The 16,188-nt window shown below is 37.0% G+C and overlaps 1 protein-coding gene across 1 annotated transcript in view; it reads left to right on the top strand.

Annotated features, from left to right (window-relative positions):
• The window catches only part of LOC135324479 (ankyrin repeat domain-containing protein 31-like), a 49,711-nt gene that overhangs the window by 20,954 nt on the left and 12,569 nt on the right, over nucleotides 1–16,188 (top strand). The window contains exons 8-14 of the mRNA XM_064500970.1: nucleotides 235–377; nucleotides 2,463–2,613; nucleotides 4,642–4,703; nucleotides 6,162–7,614; nucleotides 8,167–8,415; nucleotides 14,143–14,319; nucleotides 15,682–15,824. Of these exons, the coding sequence (XP_064357040.1) occupies nucleotides 235–377; nucleotides 2,463–2,613; nucleotides 4,642–4,703; nucleotides 6,162–7,614; nucleotides 8,167–8,415; nucleotides 14,143–14,319; nucleotides 15,682–15,824 (2,378 nt within the window). The remainder of the gene's footprint in view (nucleotides 1–234; nucleotides 378–2,462; nucleotides 2,614–4,641; nucleotides 4,704–6,161; nucleotides 7,615–8,166; nucleotides 8,416–14,142; nucleotides 14,320–15,681; nucleotides 15,825–16,188) is intronic.

Here is a 16,188-nt window from a genome sequence, read left to right as displayed (position 1 = left end):
CACCTGATTCTTCAGGAAGTGCAAATTTTGGCAAAAGAATGAGATCTCCCAACCCTTGTAGCTTTTAGTACACATTTCTTCATACAACTTACTGTAACATCCAACAATTTTTAGCATTTTGTGTATCTCTGAAATCCTGCTGGCACTTTTAGATCGTCTCTTTGGTTAATTTTACAAAGTATTTTATCCAAATGTGAAATACAGGTTTTAGTTGCCTGTTTTCCTCTTTCATAGGCTGGACTGCACTACATGAAGCAAGTGTGGAAGGCCTTTATGGGATAGCAAACGAGCTTTTGAAAGCAGGAGCTGATGTTAATGCTAGAGGAGGTGAACAAATAACACCATTACAAGATGCAGTTAAAGAAGGTCATTATGAGGTATATTCCAATTTGAACACAAATTATGGTTTAGATATACAAGTTCTTCTTGTTCCAGAAAGGCATACAGTGTTATTACATGTGGGCTGATCTTTTCATATTAAGAATAGATTTAAGAGATTCTTAAGTCCTTTCTGCCCAACTTCTGTTAAGACCATCACACACTTTACAAGATTTGTCCAATAGCAGAAGATATTAATTGTCTTTCTAACTGTTAGGGACAATGGCTGATATACAGAGGAATAGGTTACTACTGTTTAATATTAGTTATTTCACTTATTTTATATTCAGTTTCCAGAATCATTATATGACCTGAGCAGTTTTCAGGAGTTTTAATAATTTTTTTTCATGTTTTAGTGAATGTGTAAACGTTTGCTCTCTCTCAATTTCCCAGTTGAGGTAAGACTTGATCTGTTTCTCCCCAAGTCTCCCTGGAGCAAAGAGCAAGGGTGGAATTATGGTTAATTATGGTTTCTCCCCAAGTCTCCCTGGAGCAAAGAGCAAGGGTGGAATTATGGTTAATGTTTTCTCTGAGACTTGAGAAACCTGAGCTTGATTTCTCTTTTCTTCACTGTTTTTGGCTTGTGGAGTGCAGGCTCTTGAGGGTTCATGAAATATTTCTAAGAGATCTGTGAAAGTACCTAAGTCCATGGTTAGACATGCAGGGCTCTGCATCTCCGTAAATAATTTTCAGAGGTTAGCAACTTGAACAATGTTGGAAAAACACTATTCTCTCACTTGGGGAACATCAACATCATTCAACACAAGCTGTGTTAAGAGTTATGTGAGCTTCTACATCCATAGGGAATGGTACTGCAGGGTGGGGCTACGTTTGCTTGGGAGAAGTACGGTTGTATCGCTGCAGTGGTCTGCTGGAGTTACTTTTTTGTTGCTTCTGATTAGCCGAGGCAAAGCATCATAGTGATTCAGTAATATGACTTTTGATACTTGGAGTTGTTTCTTTCATTGCTATGTTCTCTGCAGGGTGTAGTTATGTTATAGATTGGAAACACACTTTTTGACTGTTTTATCCCTTTCCTTGCCTGCAATATGGCAAAATTACTTTCTTGTTTCACGGAAGTGGTAAGTATATGAAAGACTATGAAACTTTCTAATAGTGCAAGTAAGGGGGAGTGCATACAAGTGTGATGTGTAGCTAAAGATCTCATTAGGGAAGAAGAGTTCTCAACATTCCTACTTCAAAGAATCTGCAGATACAGGACAACTTGTGAAGCCCAAGGGGGTTTTTGCTGTGTATCGAACACTTTCTTATTTGCTCTGCTGTTAGGAGAATGTATGAATGGAAAAAGAACTTCATTAGTGATCCTGTCAGTGACAGGCTGGTTAGAAATAATGAGGGATTTTTAATGCAGGGTGAAGGATGTGAATCAAGCCCAGTCTGACATGGTAGTAGATGCTGAAGAGAGAGAAAGGCAGAGGTACAAGTAAAACCGCTGTAGTGTAGGAATAAAATGGCAGGATTGGCCTCAGAAAGGAAATCATCAGATTTTAAATTTTCCATGACTTAAAGTATTCTACAAAGGTAGATGAAACATTTTGCTAAAGTAATCATCTTTTTGAATAAAACAGGTTAGACTTTACATTTTGTAAAGAAATCATAACGTCAATAAGACCCTCTGGGTGGGTTTCATCTGACCAAATGTGCATTTGTAGTTGCAAGAAAGAAATAGGCACACCTAGAGCACAATTTATTTTTTCCTAAAGTAGGCATCTTAGATAGGTAAGCTGACTCATACCCTAAAATTGCTGGTTATTTTCCACCAGTTAAGAACTTACGGAAGATGAAATAGCCTATATTTTTTGAGACCTTGGCTTAAGACTGGCATCATGTTAATCACTGGAACCAGTTTATAAAAATGAGAATAATAAGATGTTAGGAGAATGATGCATCTAGGGGAATGCTTGGGATGTATTAACTGGTATAGAGAGGGATTATTTGGGGCAGGCCTTAGATTTCTTTATAGTAGTTTATGTTGTTGAGTATATCAGAGAGAAGCCTGTATAAGGAAGGAGTATGGAAAATACTGTTAGAAGAGAAACAATCCGAAAAACCTATTTTTCTAGTTGGCAGAGTTATTACTTTGGTATGGAGCTGATCCTTTATTAAAAGATGAGATGGGAAGATGTGCATTAGAAGAAGCTTCTGACCAGTCTATGAGGAAACTACTTACAAGCTATGTAGCAAAATCCAGAAGAGGTTCAGAAGAGATATCAGGTAGGAATGAACTCTTCTGGCATATTCATCACTATTAAATGGAGAATTTCAAAAAGTCTGTTTCACTATTCCTTAATTACAACTAATAAATTCCATGGTTTTCACTGTCTGATGCCTGAGTTCCAGTGAGCACTCCTTAACCAGCACAATTTGTGCACGTTGGCAAAGCATATAAGACAGTGGTGTCCAGCTTTTTCTTTGGCTAGAGCTACCTTTAAATTTGAGACAAAGATGGAAGCACAACAGGTATTGCCTATTTAAATGTAAGATGGGGCATGGCAGGACTTGCTGAGCTATGACTATGGTGTGGCTTAGAGCTAAGGATAGGATTTGGCTCTAAACTGGCATAGAGGCTGGATTTAGAAGGAACTATCAGATTAAGTTAAAAAATGGAGCTTGCCAAGGACATTTGGCTAGGATTAGGTCTAGATCTTAGGAGCTGTTAAACCTTAACGGCTTAAGCTTTATCCTTAACTTCTGATGCTAGGGCTGGGGCTATGGTTAAGCTACAGTTTAGGGGTAGTGTTACCTTAGCTGAACTAAGGTAAAGGCTGAGTTTACAAGGGGTAGGTGAGCAAACATTTAAGTTAGAGTTGGATCTCGTACAGTGTTATAAGCTAAGCTGAGAAGAAGATTGAGAAGAGGCTGCTTGGTCAGGGGGCTGGGCTGGTACAGACGTGCCACAAGGCTACCAAGAAGCCTTAATTAGAGTTAGAATTAGATCTATCGAACACTGATGAGCCTGTGTGGGTTGTGGTATGGTTAACTCTGGAAGGAGTTCCCAGGATAAGTTTAGAGTCAAGGCTGTAAGGAGTTGGCAGCAATTTCTGGCTTCAGATGTGACTGGAATCAAGGTTAACATCAGTGTTAGCCTGTCAGAGGCTGCCGTACCTGGGAGATCTTGTGACTAGAGGTTAGGGCTGTACCTGGGAGATCCCATGACTAGAGGTTAGGGCTGCAGCTGCCAAGGGTCATCTAGATTTTCTGAAGTCTGAGCTTGACAGAGCTTGGAGGGCTAAAACTATGTTCAAGGTTATGGTTTGGATTAGGATTTGGCCTACTCAGTGCTTGACAGCTAGGCCATTTGGCTTGATTTAGGATGAGGACTGGCAGGGCCCACTGAACTAAGATCAATCCTAGGGCTAGAGTTAACATCTGGCATGTAGGATTCCCAGAAGTGGCAGAGGAAGAGTTGCCATACTGTGAAATGCCTGTTAAATTTAAGGCTGGCTCCAGTGTGGATTGCTGGGCTAGGCTTAGAGCTGGGGTTAGGGTTCATGTTGTGGTACAAAATAACAAGGGCGAAGAGCCAGATTTTTGCAGTATATGGTGGGGCTAGTATAGATTTAAGAACACATTGGCCAGAACTAAATGCATAGACTTACGTGGATTAAATATATTAAGATCTAGGGTCTGATCTTGGTAGTTGCTCTGCTCTTTTTATTCCATTTTGGTCAGCACAAAAAGAGAGTAGCTGGGAGGCTAAAGAAAACCACCAATAAGGCACTAAAATGATACTGGGGAATATCCCTGCCTATTTTCTTAGTGATGACTTGGCTTGTAACTACTCTGTTCCTTTCCCTGCCCAGGTATGCTATACAGGGAAAGATATAAGCTAGGTTATTGTTTCACCTATTGCAGGCTTCAGAAAAGTCTCCCTGGGATCAGGGAAGCCTATTACAAACTAGACAAATGTAGCAGCTACTCTAAATTTCAAAAAGAAGTGCCCAGGTCACTAATCTTCTGAAGAATTTGGAAGCATGAAGTCATATACTGCTCCCTCCTCTCCTTGTTTGTGCAAGATCCCTCTACAATGAGATCAAGCCCCAAGATTTTAATATGTATTTTATATGTTTATATGTTCTGTATTGTAATAAAACCCCTAGGGCTTGCTATTTTTTCCTGGTAGCTTTGTGTGGTAGGTACTGTTCACACAAGATTCTGGAAACAAGATCCAATATGTATACAGCAAAAAATGTTGGTCCTTTGTCAATACTGGTTTCTTTCTGTCTTTCATTTTCTTTTCAGCTGGAGAGGATGCTGAGAGTATGTTAAGTGCTCAAAGTTTAGATGATACAAACCTGCACCAGGTACATCCTTACAGGGAATCCCCCTGATGTTAATTTGATGGTGAACTGTTATGGGCTTGTTAGGAGTCTTCAGTAAACTAAAGCAGAAGAGTATTTCTGAAATGCGTTTCAAAAATAGCACATAATATACGAAATGCTTAATACCCACCCAGCAGGGACTGAAGCAAGGGGATACTCAACGTTGTGCGAATTCTTAGGCAAAGAGTTGCTGATGCCTACTCATATAGCTGCAGCCTCATGAAGATGCAAGACAGAGGCAGTCAGCTGCCTCTCCTGGGCAGTGGTTCCTGTTGAGCTTTTGGAAGTGCTGCAGAGATAATTTACAACTGGCATGTAACATTGGTGCCTCCTTGTACTTGCAGAAACCTGACTAAAGTTGTGAGCTGTTGCCTGGACTGTACTGGTAGAATAACTGCTTCTTGCCTGTGTGCGATAGGTTGTTTGTGGTGGATTTCTATAGGAAAGGGTAAGGGAGCCTCTGCCTTGCACAGGGGTTGCACAGGTCTGCTGTGAGACCTCATTGAGGTGTGGAAGCTGATAATTCACAGGAAGGCGAGGCACCATGGTTAGTTGCTTGGTTGTACCTTGTTTGTACGCAGCACAGCAGCTTTTGGCATTCACAGAGTTTAAAGCCATATTCTCTTTCTCCCATTTTCTCCACTTGGAACACTGATAACTGGTAATACCTGAAACACATAATGCTGCACACAGATGCTTTTTTCTTGCTTGCTAAAGTATTATGTGATTATGATAAATGTCCCTGTTACTCACAGTGGTATGACCTACAGTGTCCTTAGAAATGTTGTGCTACAACTGCTTCCATGGTGTCTACTCTTAAATTACACTTTAAAACATTAATTTGTTGACAAAGAACATTCTCCGAATAGAAAGTGTTATAAACACTTAACTGGGAAAACATATTACTGTTAGCTGTATAACTGAGGCTTTCAGCAGATGTGTTAGTTGTTGCCATGTTTGTGCTCTGATTCTGTCTTGAGAAACAGAGTAATCAATAGGAGAATTCTAGGTAGTCATCTGCCATTAGAGCAGTTTTGTTGCAAAATTGTCAAGAATTATTTATTCCTGTTTTTGCTGTGTTATTTTCCCTTCTTTATTATTTGCTAAGATCATTGCCCAGAAATATGCAATTGCAACTCTGGTGTATGACCACGGTAATGAAGTAGATTTAATTTTTTAAAGGCAGAATGTCAAATTGAAATTAGATAAATTTTCAGAAATAAATAAAAATGTAAAGCATTTCAGTAATATTTTGATTTCACACAATTTTTACAATTTTACGTGTATGCTTGTCAGTTCTTTAATTTCTCTCTCCCGTTGTCTTAAAAAAGCTGCACAAGCAGAGGAAATCAGCTAATTTTATAATAGAGCAGTTTTCTTTCAGTATATAATAAAACAGTTTATCACAAAGTGAAACGAATTATATGTATTATTTTGTAGACAGAATTAAACTCAGATGGCACAGTCCAATGTGATCATACTAAGGCATCAAAGGAAGGCTTCGCTAAAAATGAACAAAGCAGAAAAACAAATTTGGTGACACATACAAAAAATACAGTTCTTCAGGATTTGGAAGGCAGAAGACTGAATGAAGGAAATTTAACAGATACAAATTCAGATTCAAAAAAGACAGAGAAATCTGTTATTGATATGGCAGAGGCTGCTGCCAAGAGTAAAATTACTCAGAAAGGTAATAAAAAAGATACATATGTATCTTTTTTATGTCCCCATACAAACCAAGGAACAATTAAAATACAGGAAGCAGTTTTGCCTGATGTTGGACCTAATGAAATGGGCTTCAGTGTTGATGTTTCTGATCACAATTTTTGCAGCACAGTTGATGGTGAAGGTGAATTGGTCTTGCTAACAGAAATGCAACAGGAACATGGATTCAATAGTGGTAACAATGAAAATCCATTTCCAGAAGAAAAGAAAAGAACCGGTGGAAGCACAGCAACATCTGTCATCATAGGGGAGGAAATGACCAGTTTACATTGCCCCACATCATCAATGTCTGCAGAAAAAATGTCTGTGAAGCATTCTGAGACTACTGATGTAACAGAACCTGATTCTCAGTCAATACTTTCTTTGACTTCATCTCACAGTGTGTCACTTTTGAAGCTACAACAGGAAATCAAGAGTTACGATAGTGATCAACGTAGTCTCACGCAGAGTAGCAAAGACAGCTTGACTGACAGGAGTCTAAATACTGATATGAGGATACCTTCAGAACAAATTATTTCTTTGAAAAACTTGACAAATCAAGTTAAATCTGATGTTGATGGAAACAAAAGTAATGGAGAGGCTCTAAGTTTAAAAATCTCCTTGCCCCTGTTGCAGGAGATTTCTTTGCAGATAAATGAGTCAGAATCAGCATGTGCAAATCTTACTGATTCAGACAGCACAGATATATTGCAACAGACTATTGCAAATGAGGTGCAAAACATTTATACAAATATATCTGAAGAGGGAACCAATTGTACTGAACAAACACTTCAAACAAATACAGAAACACTGTTAGCAGATGAACTTTTAGCAGCTACCAGTGGAGAAAGTGTTTCCAAAAGTTCCGTAAATTGTAGCAGTGGGATGCCAAGCACTATTGAACAAAAAGCTGAACAACTAGAGGAGGGAAGGAGAGTCCTGCTTAATGCAGAAGAAAGTGCTGAAGGGTTTCTCACTGAGACAGCTGAAAATGCTAGCAATTCAGAGATGGGGTCTACAGCTTTAAAACCCCATGAGAAGGAAGCACTTCGAATTCAAAGAAAGAGACAAGATCTTCAAGAGACCAACCGAAAAGCAGATTTGCATTTCAGTATTAATGCAGACAAGAAGTTTCCTTACCCTTCTCAGATTATGCAAAATACAGAGCAGGAAACCTCCCAGAAAACAGGTGCCTTGTTTTGTTTGAAAATAATTAGTTTATGAGTTTGTTGTGAGCGTTCTGTAAATTTTATATTAAAAAAATACGACTGTGGATCTCTAGAGTATGTATATCACCATAAATAAATGGCAAAAACATGGAAGGGACTGTGGTATAGTCTAGCATGCCAGATGAACTACTTTTTGCTTTGTATTTTGGGGGCTGTTCTGCCTGCAAATCCGATTGTATTTATCAAAATGCAACCACAATATTCATTACATTAATTAGAATGAAATTCTTAATACCTTAATTTTTTTAATACTGAAGAACAGTAATGGCCATGTTTTCACAAAGAATCTTTGAACTCTTGAATTCAGTCTCAATAAATTAATATGCAGTGAATAGTGGATAAAGTATTTATTATATTAAAAATATTTTCAAAAATTGAATGAATCACTGCTGGGATATTTTAACCTAGACTATATGGTCATTTTGACAGTAATTTTTAATATCAATTGCTATTTCTGAAATTATTGAGCATTGTGCTGTAAGATATTCTAAGTTCTTTCATTTAACCAACAGATGAAGGAGTGTTTGCTGAAATAACTGGAACAGAAGTCACTGAAAAAAATGAAGAAGAAAGAAATGCAAAGGGCGATGTGCTTTCACAGTTTACTGAAACAGAAGCAATCCAAACTAAAAGAGTAAAATTAGACCCTCAGGAGACAAGCCAAAAGACAGATTTGTGTTCCAGTAGTGGTAAAAGCAAGCTTTCATTGAATCAATCACACTTCAGTCAAGGATCAAAACAGCAAACATCTAAGAAATCAGGTGAAAGATTAATAATATTTTATAAAGACAGTGGTTTTTTGGGTTTTTTTTCCCCAGACATATAGGAAGAAAACTTTTTGGTATACATGCAAGAAAGTGTGGAAAAATATATATAGCATATGGAGTAAATACTCCAGTGAGTTTCAAATTCTTGAAATGTTGCCAGAACTTCTGTACAGAATGCACATACTTACTGTGTTTTGTTTATGCTATGTTCATCAGTCTTTTCAGTGTGATAACTTAGGGGGCTGTAGAATCATAACTGAGAGCTCAAAATAATGTCAAATAGGTCCTCAGTTAACTATTTTACGTATCATAGAATAAAATCTGGCTCTCTTCTCCATTCTTTGTATTTGCCACACATATATCCACTGTATTTTATAGACCATATCCTCAGCAGGTACAAATCGTCATAGGCTCCGATTGTTCTGATACATTTGGTTTCAGCTGTGGTATACAGACAAACTTACTTATATGCGGATAAAGGATCTAGCATTTATTTCTGACAAGTATATTCTCTTCTACCTGCCCACAGAACTTTCTATGCAGCAGTTTCATCCTGTGTTTAATACTTGCATTTATCTTTTAGCCTTGTCATCATGATAAAGCTCAACTCCAACTGATTACAGATCATAACCCGCGAATATTTTTCGCTTACTGCTCTTTGATAAAGCTGACAGTCCTCTTTTGTATTTTGTTTCTTTCTGGAATCTCCATAGTACTCTAAGACTTAGAAACCTCTTCTCTTAAAACTTTTGGATGCAATGTATCTGGACTGCTGATTCAAAAACAGTAATCTTTCTATCATCTGCCATTCTCATTAACTTGTGCTGAAATTAAAAGAAACGTCATTAGATGATAGAAATACTTTGTGTCACTTTGCCTTGATACAGAATAGAGTATTTGTCTTTTCTGATTATCTTAGACAATCCTATCATTTCTCTATAGTAATTATGAGTCTGGGGAAGATTTTTGTTCTATACATTTTTAAATGTATAACTACCTTCTTAAAGTCTTAGCTGGCTGTGACTTTCTCCTTGCATTTTTTTTGTTTTCCATTGCAGTTTTCTACAATTCCTTATTTATAGTTGCTGCTATTCACTTCTCATTTTTTCATTTCTCATTTACTGTAGCTCTCTAATTCCATTCCTAAACTAGACTGGGGAAGATTTTTGTTCTATACATTTTTAAATGTATAACTACCTTCTTAAAGTCTTAGCTGGCTGTGACTTTCTCCTTGCTTTTTTTTTGTTTTCCATTGCAGTTTTCTACAATTCCTTATTTATAGTTGCTGCTATTCACTTCTCATTTTTTTGTTTCTCATTTACTGTAGCTCTCTAATTCCATTCCTAAACTAGACTAATTTTTGAATCAGTGTAGCTTTTTGAGTGTGGAATATGTTGTGAAATATTTCCTGGTTATCATTTGTATTTTTCTACTGAGATTTTTTTCTTCTGACTGGTTTTTATTTGTAGTTGTTTCAGCTCCATGAAACTGGCCCTTTTAAAGAGCTACAGTGTCAGTGAATGTATGCTTTGTATATACATAATAAAATGTGTATTAAAGATACAGATTTATAGAAGTATGTGTGAATGCATGTGTACATATGTGTGCATATGACATTTGATTTTTCTCAAGTGTATTCAGTAAAAAAATTTACTTCAAAAATTTACTGTCTTACTTGCACTGCAGTTACATGTTGCTGTATTCTATTGGTCAAACTTTGATTGCCTCTGAGTGGGATGTAACTCAATACTAGCATTAGTTCATATGTATTTTGAAACTCAGTGGGATTCATGCTCCTACATCCATTAAATTCTTTTAAAACCAGTGTATGTAACAGTGTATATATTTAAAACAGTATTGATAACAAATATACACGGACACCCTTACAGTCTCTCTCTCTCTCACACACACACAAACACAAAATACGGACAAATACCTCTGCATGCATACTTTTGAGATGCTCCTTTATTTCCCTCTATTTTTCTTTGTGTCCGCTTAATACCCTCCCAACTGTTCTGTGGAGGACTATACTTTTCCCTTTTCTTGAGGCAGCGACAATCCAACCATCTAAGCCTCGTGTTTCATAGATGGTGGTTTAGTATTCTAGAAATATGACACCACTTATTTTGTTTGCAGGACAGGCAGGATTTGTCACAAGATCATTTAGACATTCTTTTTTTTCAGTGTTTTTTCAGGCTTTTTGAAGCTGCCTGTGATATAAAAAGAGACCTATAATACAGTGTTATTACTACAAGTAGCAGCAGTAGAGTGTTCCTATTGATCTCAGAAACCTGTCTTGCATAGCTGTACTTGGCTTGATGTCTGCAAAAAATGTTTGTATCTTACAGGATTTCATTTCTGTTTCTGTCTTCTTTAGTGAGGCTTGTCTTCTCTTGGGGGACTTTTGTCTGGATGCTTACTAGTCTTATATGTTGAATTAAGGAGTCATCAGTGAGTCTCTGCCTTGTCCTGTAACACTCACCATGCCATGACCAACTATTCCACAGCTTCCTGGATATCCCTAGCTATGCAAAATTCTTGCCGATCCTTTTCTCTTTGATGGTCACAGTCGTCTTGTCCTCTTCTGCTTTCAGCTATACAGAATGCTGTTTCCTTTTCCTGCTTCAGGTGGTAACTAGTTTCCAGCTGGTCTCAGGTTCCTGTGCTCTTTTGTTTTTGGGCTGCTAGCTCCTTGTTTTTGGAAGTGTAGGGGAGAAAGAAAGGAGCCGGTGCTTCCTGCTGTTGATTGTCCTTAGCTTCTCCAATATTGGGCAGTGTCAGCACCTAACTTTCCTATCTCCAAATTGGTTCCTCCTATTGTAGGAATCCCTTGTTACTTCACTCTGGAAAGAAAACATGGCATAGCTGATAAATGTCATCACCTGCTGCTAATTATTGCAAGAATGATTCCTTTCCCTACAAATGTTCCTTTTTGCAGCTCTGTCTATTCCTGCTCCATCTTGAGGTCTGTATTTATTTACAGATCTGAAATGTATCTGTATTTATTTTATGTACCCATATGTATTTTATATGTGGATTTTTTCCTTCTTTTTGTCTACTATGAATATAGTTATAATACTTAAAAAAAAAAGAAAAGAAAACTTTATCCCAAACATGAGTCTTGCATTGTGATCTTCTCTGGATTATCATTTCACAGATCACTTTTTTTCCCCCACAGAGATATTCTTCAGGTAACAATTTATTCAGCTAAAATTTAATTATTTCCATCATTCCAGAAGAGTGTAGCTGTTCGAGAGTCAAGGGAGAAAGTGTAGCCCTTTGTATAGCTGAAGGCGTTAATAGCTTTGGGGACTGGGACAATAGCATTCGGCTTGCAGCAGGAAAAAATGGAAGACAGGATGATGTTTCCTGGCTTGTGGAGTTTTCTGGGTTTTTTTTCCTATCCCTTTCCTCTTCTTCATTAACTGGCTTTTGTATCTTATCTGATTGTCCCCATGTCCCAGTGGTCTTCCTTACATCGTTCTATTCTTGAATAAAAGTCTTTTCTTCCTGAGTGATCACATATGCAGTGTCATCTTCACCTGTCTACAGTCAGTCATCTTCTGGGCTCTGCACATTCCTATCCTGTGCGTATAGAAGAAAGATACAAACAGTTTGGTTCTTTTCTTAGTTTGAGCTGTGGAAAGAATTACTCATCAACCAGTGACAAAGTATTCAAGTGTCTGTTTAAAGGAGGATACCCTTGAAGTTGTTAAAACATGGCAGTCTAATCAGGTCTGACTGCTGGCTACAGTAATCTCTCCACTTTGTACATGCACTCACTGGATTTTGTATTTGCCAAGTTCCTAATCTTGCCTGCTCATGACCTGCCTGACAATACAATCCTCAGAGAACCAGTGCTTTATGATTCATGTAACAATGTCCCATTACTCTTTTGCGAATGTTTCTTAGCAAACAGGAAGAAAACTGTTGTGCGTGACAACTTAACTGGAAAACTTTGCAATTATTTCTGTTCATTTGCAGCCAATATTGCTAAGGGTCATTAGCTTAATGGGCTGTTGTGCACCTTTTCTTTCCCTACCTCTCTGAAGAGTCCCTAGGACATTCTCCCATGAATCAGAGGGGACAAAAAATGAGAATCAGAAAGTGAATGATTGCTTTGGGAGTTCAGATCCAGAAGCTTTTAAGCAAGATACAGTACATTATCTTACAGAAAAGTAGGTCTGCAATTGGAGGAGTGTGTTCGATGCTGTGACCTTTCTGTGTGCTCTAGAATCTCAGTTTTCGTTTTAAGAAGTCTTTAGCTCTTATGGTTGCCACTACAGTGTGGACCAAGTGCAACCATGCAAGGATGGCTGCCTGAATGCTTTCTGGCAGCTTAAAATAATCTACTCTGAACTCCATGCTGCTATGCTCTGACTGCAGCAGTACCTGAGCAAGCTAGTTTAAAATTAGTATGGGTATATCCTCACTATTTGTCTTTAACATGCTTGCAGTGTGTCTTTAATATGTTTCCAAACAGTCCTGGATGACAAGCTTAGTAGTTTACTTTAAAGGAAACCTTGGAAAAGGCAGGAGTAACCTAAAAAAAGTCTGCTGTCAAATCACGGAAGATGTTTGATAACAATGGATACTGATAACTGGAAATATTTGAGAAGACAGCTTGTCTGATGGGAAGAAGAGTTTGGGATGCAACAACTAATTGTTCATATGAATAATTGAAAACGCTTATGTAAAACTTTACAAGTACATTTTTTGGACAAATTACAGATTTTCAAGAAATCAGAGAAAGAACCTACTGGGTTTTTGGTTTTTTTTTTTTTTTTTTTGAAAATCTGATTGCACAGTATTAAAGAAGCAGGAACAGGGGCAAAAAAAAGCTAACACGCATGGCAGAGCTTTCTGAGATTTACACATACTGTCTTTTTGGTAGCAGATTTTTTTAGAGGGGGAATGAGGGCCTGCCTCTACTCTATACACAGGATCAGTGAGTGGCCTTGCTTTTCTAATCTGTTTTCTTTCTTATATCTCTTACAATTTTGTATTTCTGTTACTTGAACTCTGAGAGTTAGGTCATTTTTTGAGGATCATATGATAAAATTTCAAGCACATGTTGTCTGTTTTGGTGAACCTGTAAGAGAAGGGTTAAATCAAGTTTATTTTGAATCATGGGTTTACTCATGCACAGGTTTAAATTAAGAGGTAGTTGAGCTATGTCAGTCCACATTTGTCAAAGATTTGTATTCAATCTATAGGGCTTTGTCATGCCACAGCTGTAAAAATATCTCGCACAGAAGCATATCTTTTCCCTAATGCAGGATTAGGAATGGGAAAGAGATGACACTCAAGTCTTCACTTTTATATAGTTTCTTAAATAACCTTTATCTGTGTGCTTTATGTATCTAGCAGGCATGCGTGGTAATTTTAAAAACAGTCCATGAAGAAATGTGATGTGTTTGCTACCTTCATATAGTGTAAATCTGCTCAGTGTTGTTAGCTTTTTTTTTTATTCCTAATCCATTATACCCTTGTTAAATCATTTAGATCTGAACGGTAGATTCTTTGGCAAAGGTTCTATGTGTTATCTGATCTATTGTGCAGTACCTGTTTAACGTTTTGATGTAGTCAATTAATATTAATGAATAATGAAGGCAAAAGTATTTCACAGATTTACATTAATTCAAATGAGTTATGAAAGTTAATTTCTTGTTTATAATGAAATAGTTTTTAGTGTTTCTAATGAGAATCCAATATGTTTAGAATCATCCAAAAAAGAAGCTGTAGTTTTACATGTCGCCTATAATACAAGAGCTTGGACAAAGAAGAGAAATGCAAAAGGGGAAAATCAGCTGCATATTGCTGCTAAGAGAGGAGACTTGTCTTTGGTGAAAACTCTAATATCATCTGGAATTTGTGTCAATGAAACAGACAACGCAGGTTTGAATATTGCTCTATTAGGGACATAGTTTGTATGTAATTTTATATAATGTAATATTTTTATAGTTTATATGGTTTCATATAATTTATATATTTTTATATAATTACGGACTCTTGATTTGTGGTATAATTGTGGTGATTCTTGAAACAATGCAACCACAATGCTTTAGAAGATAGCTTCTCTTCATTGTTGTTACATTTTTATTGAACGAGAAGAACAGATTGTTTCTTTAAAAATATTTCACTTTTAAATATTTTTATAACAAACTATTTCAAATAACATGAATTCTTGGGCATACATTGTACTGATCACAACAGCAAGGATGATTTTATAGATAGGTATGGCTGCTCATAAAGACATATATGCACACACATTCCTCACATACAGCCTTTACATGAAACCTGTATAGCTATGGGGTGGGTGATAAACTGTGGACAGTCATATAAGCCTTTATGGCTGCTTGAAATTGATTTTTTTCTCACCTGATGTGTGGAATTATTGGTAAAAAAAAGAAAAGTGTATTTACGTATATAAATTTAGGATTGGATCCAAACTTTTCAGATGGGGGAGGGAGAGGAGGGGAGGAAGTAATTTGATGAGCATAAGCACAACCAGTAAATAGCGGTTTCCCTAGATTTCTGTCTCAGGGTGGAGCGAATGCAGCATTTCCCTCAGCAGAGGCATTAGTCAGGCTGTGCTCCTCTGCTGAAGAGCGCATTTTCAGAGAGTGTGTGGAAAGCTGGGATGGGCGAGACCTCTGGCCTCCAGGAAATTTGGTGGAAATTGATGGGTGGATTGGAGAGTTAGGAGGGTGCTGATGCCTGTGCACGGCAGTATATTCATGTGTGTGAAGCACAATCACACAAACCTTATTTCCTTAGGAAATGAGTCTAAAAATCAAATGACAAGATTATTTTTTTCCTCCTTCTTCCTAAATGTACAATTCATGTCTATTTTTGTAGTCTCAGAATGGATGGTATTCCATTCTGGATCCGTGGCAGACTCGATATCATAAAATGTCACTGGGATTGGAAATCAGGTTATTAATATTATGTTTCTGAGTTATTATAGTCTTTCTACTCTATTATTTTGTTCCTTTTATTTTTTTAGTAGTATAGTAGAAAAATAAACAGTATTTTTCTGGCTAGTATTGGATACATTTTTCTCTAAAGTAAGCTGAATTAAACAGAAAATAATTTACCTCGGGATTTCAGGATTTCCTTGTTTAAGAATTACCTTAAAGAGAGTATCTGACATTTCTTGTATATCAAATACAACAAAATGTATAATTGCTCATTAGTGATCTGTATGGATTTTTTCAAATCAGGTGCATGCTGTACATGTCATCTTGCTTTTGTTAGGCTGGACAGCAATTCATGAAGCTTCCAACAGGGGATTTACTGACGTGATCTTAGAGTTGCTGAAAGCTGGTGCTAATATTAACAGCAGAAGTCTGGATGGTACTTTGCCAATACATGATGCTGTTTCTGGCAACTATTTGGAGGTACAGTTCTTTTACATTAGTTTTCTTGGGCCTGGTTTCCAGAAATGGACAAGCAAAGCAAAATGCTGGTTGAAATAAGGGAAGTCAAAGTTACATACAATTATATTGTAGATTTCCACTTGGAAATAGAACAACATTCTTTTAAGTAGTTAAAATTAGATGAAGAATTACTCTTCAACAGTTAGTTGACTTTTTCAGTCCATCAGGCAAATCAAAAAAAAAAAAATCAGAAATTCCCCATGGTACTCTCGCACATTTTTGCCTTTTTAAAAATAATGCTGAAACCCATAGTATTCTCAATTTAAGTTACAAAAAGATGTTTTGATGTAGATATTTTCCCTTTAAAAGAAATTAAAGCAAACAT

The sequence above is a fragment of the Dromaius novaehollandiae genome, chromosome W (assembly GCF_036370855.1).
Source record: "Dromaius novaehollandiae isolate bDroNov1 chromosome W, bDroNov1.hap1, whole genome shotgun sequence".
NCBI lineage: Eukaryota > Metazoa > Chordata > Aves > Casuariiformes > Dromaiidae > Dromaius > Dromaius novaehollandiae.
Note: the sequence above shows the minus strand (reverse complement) of the source record. Positions and strands in the feature narration are given on the sequence as shown.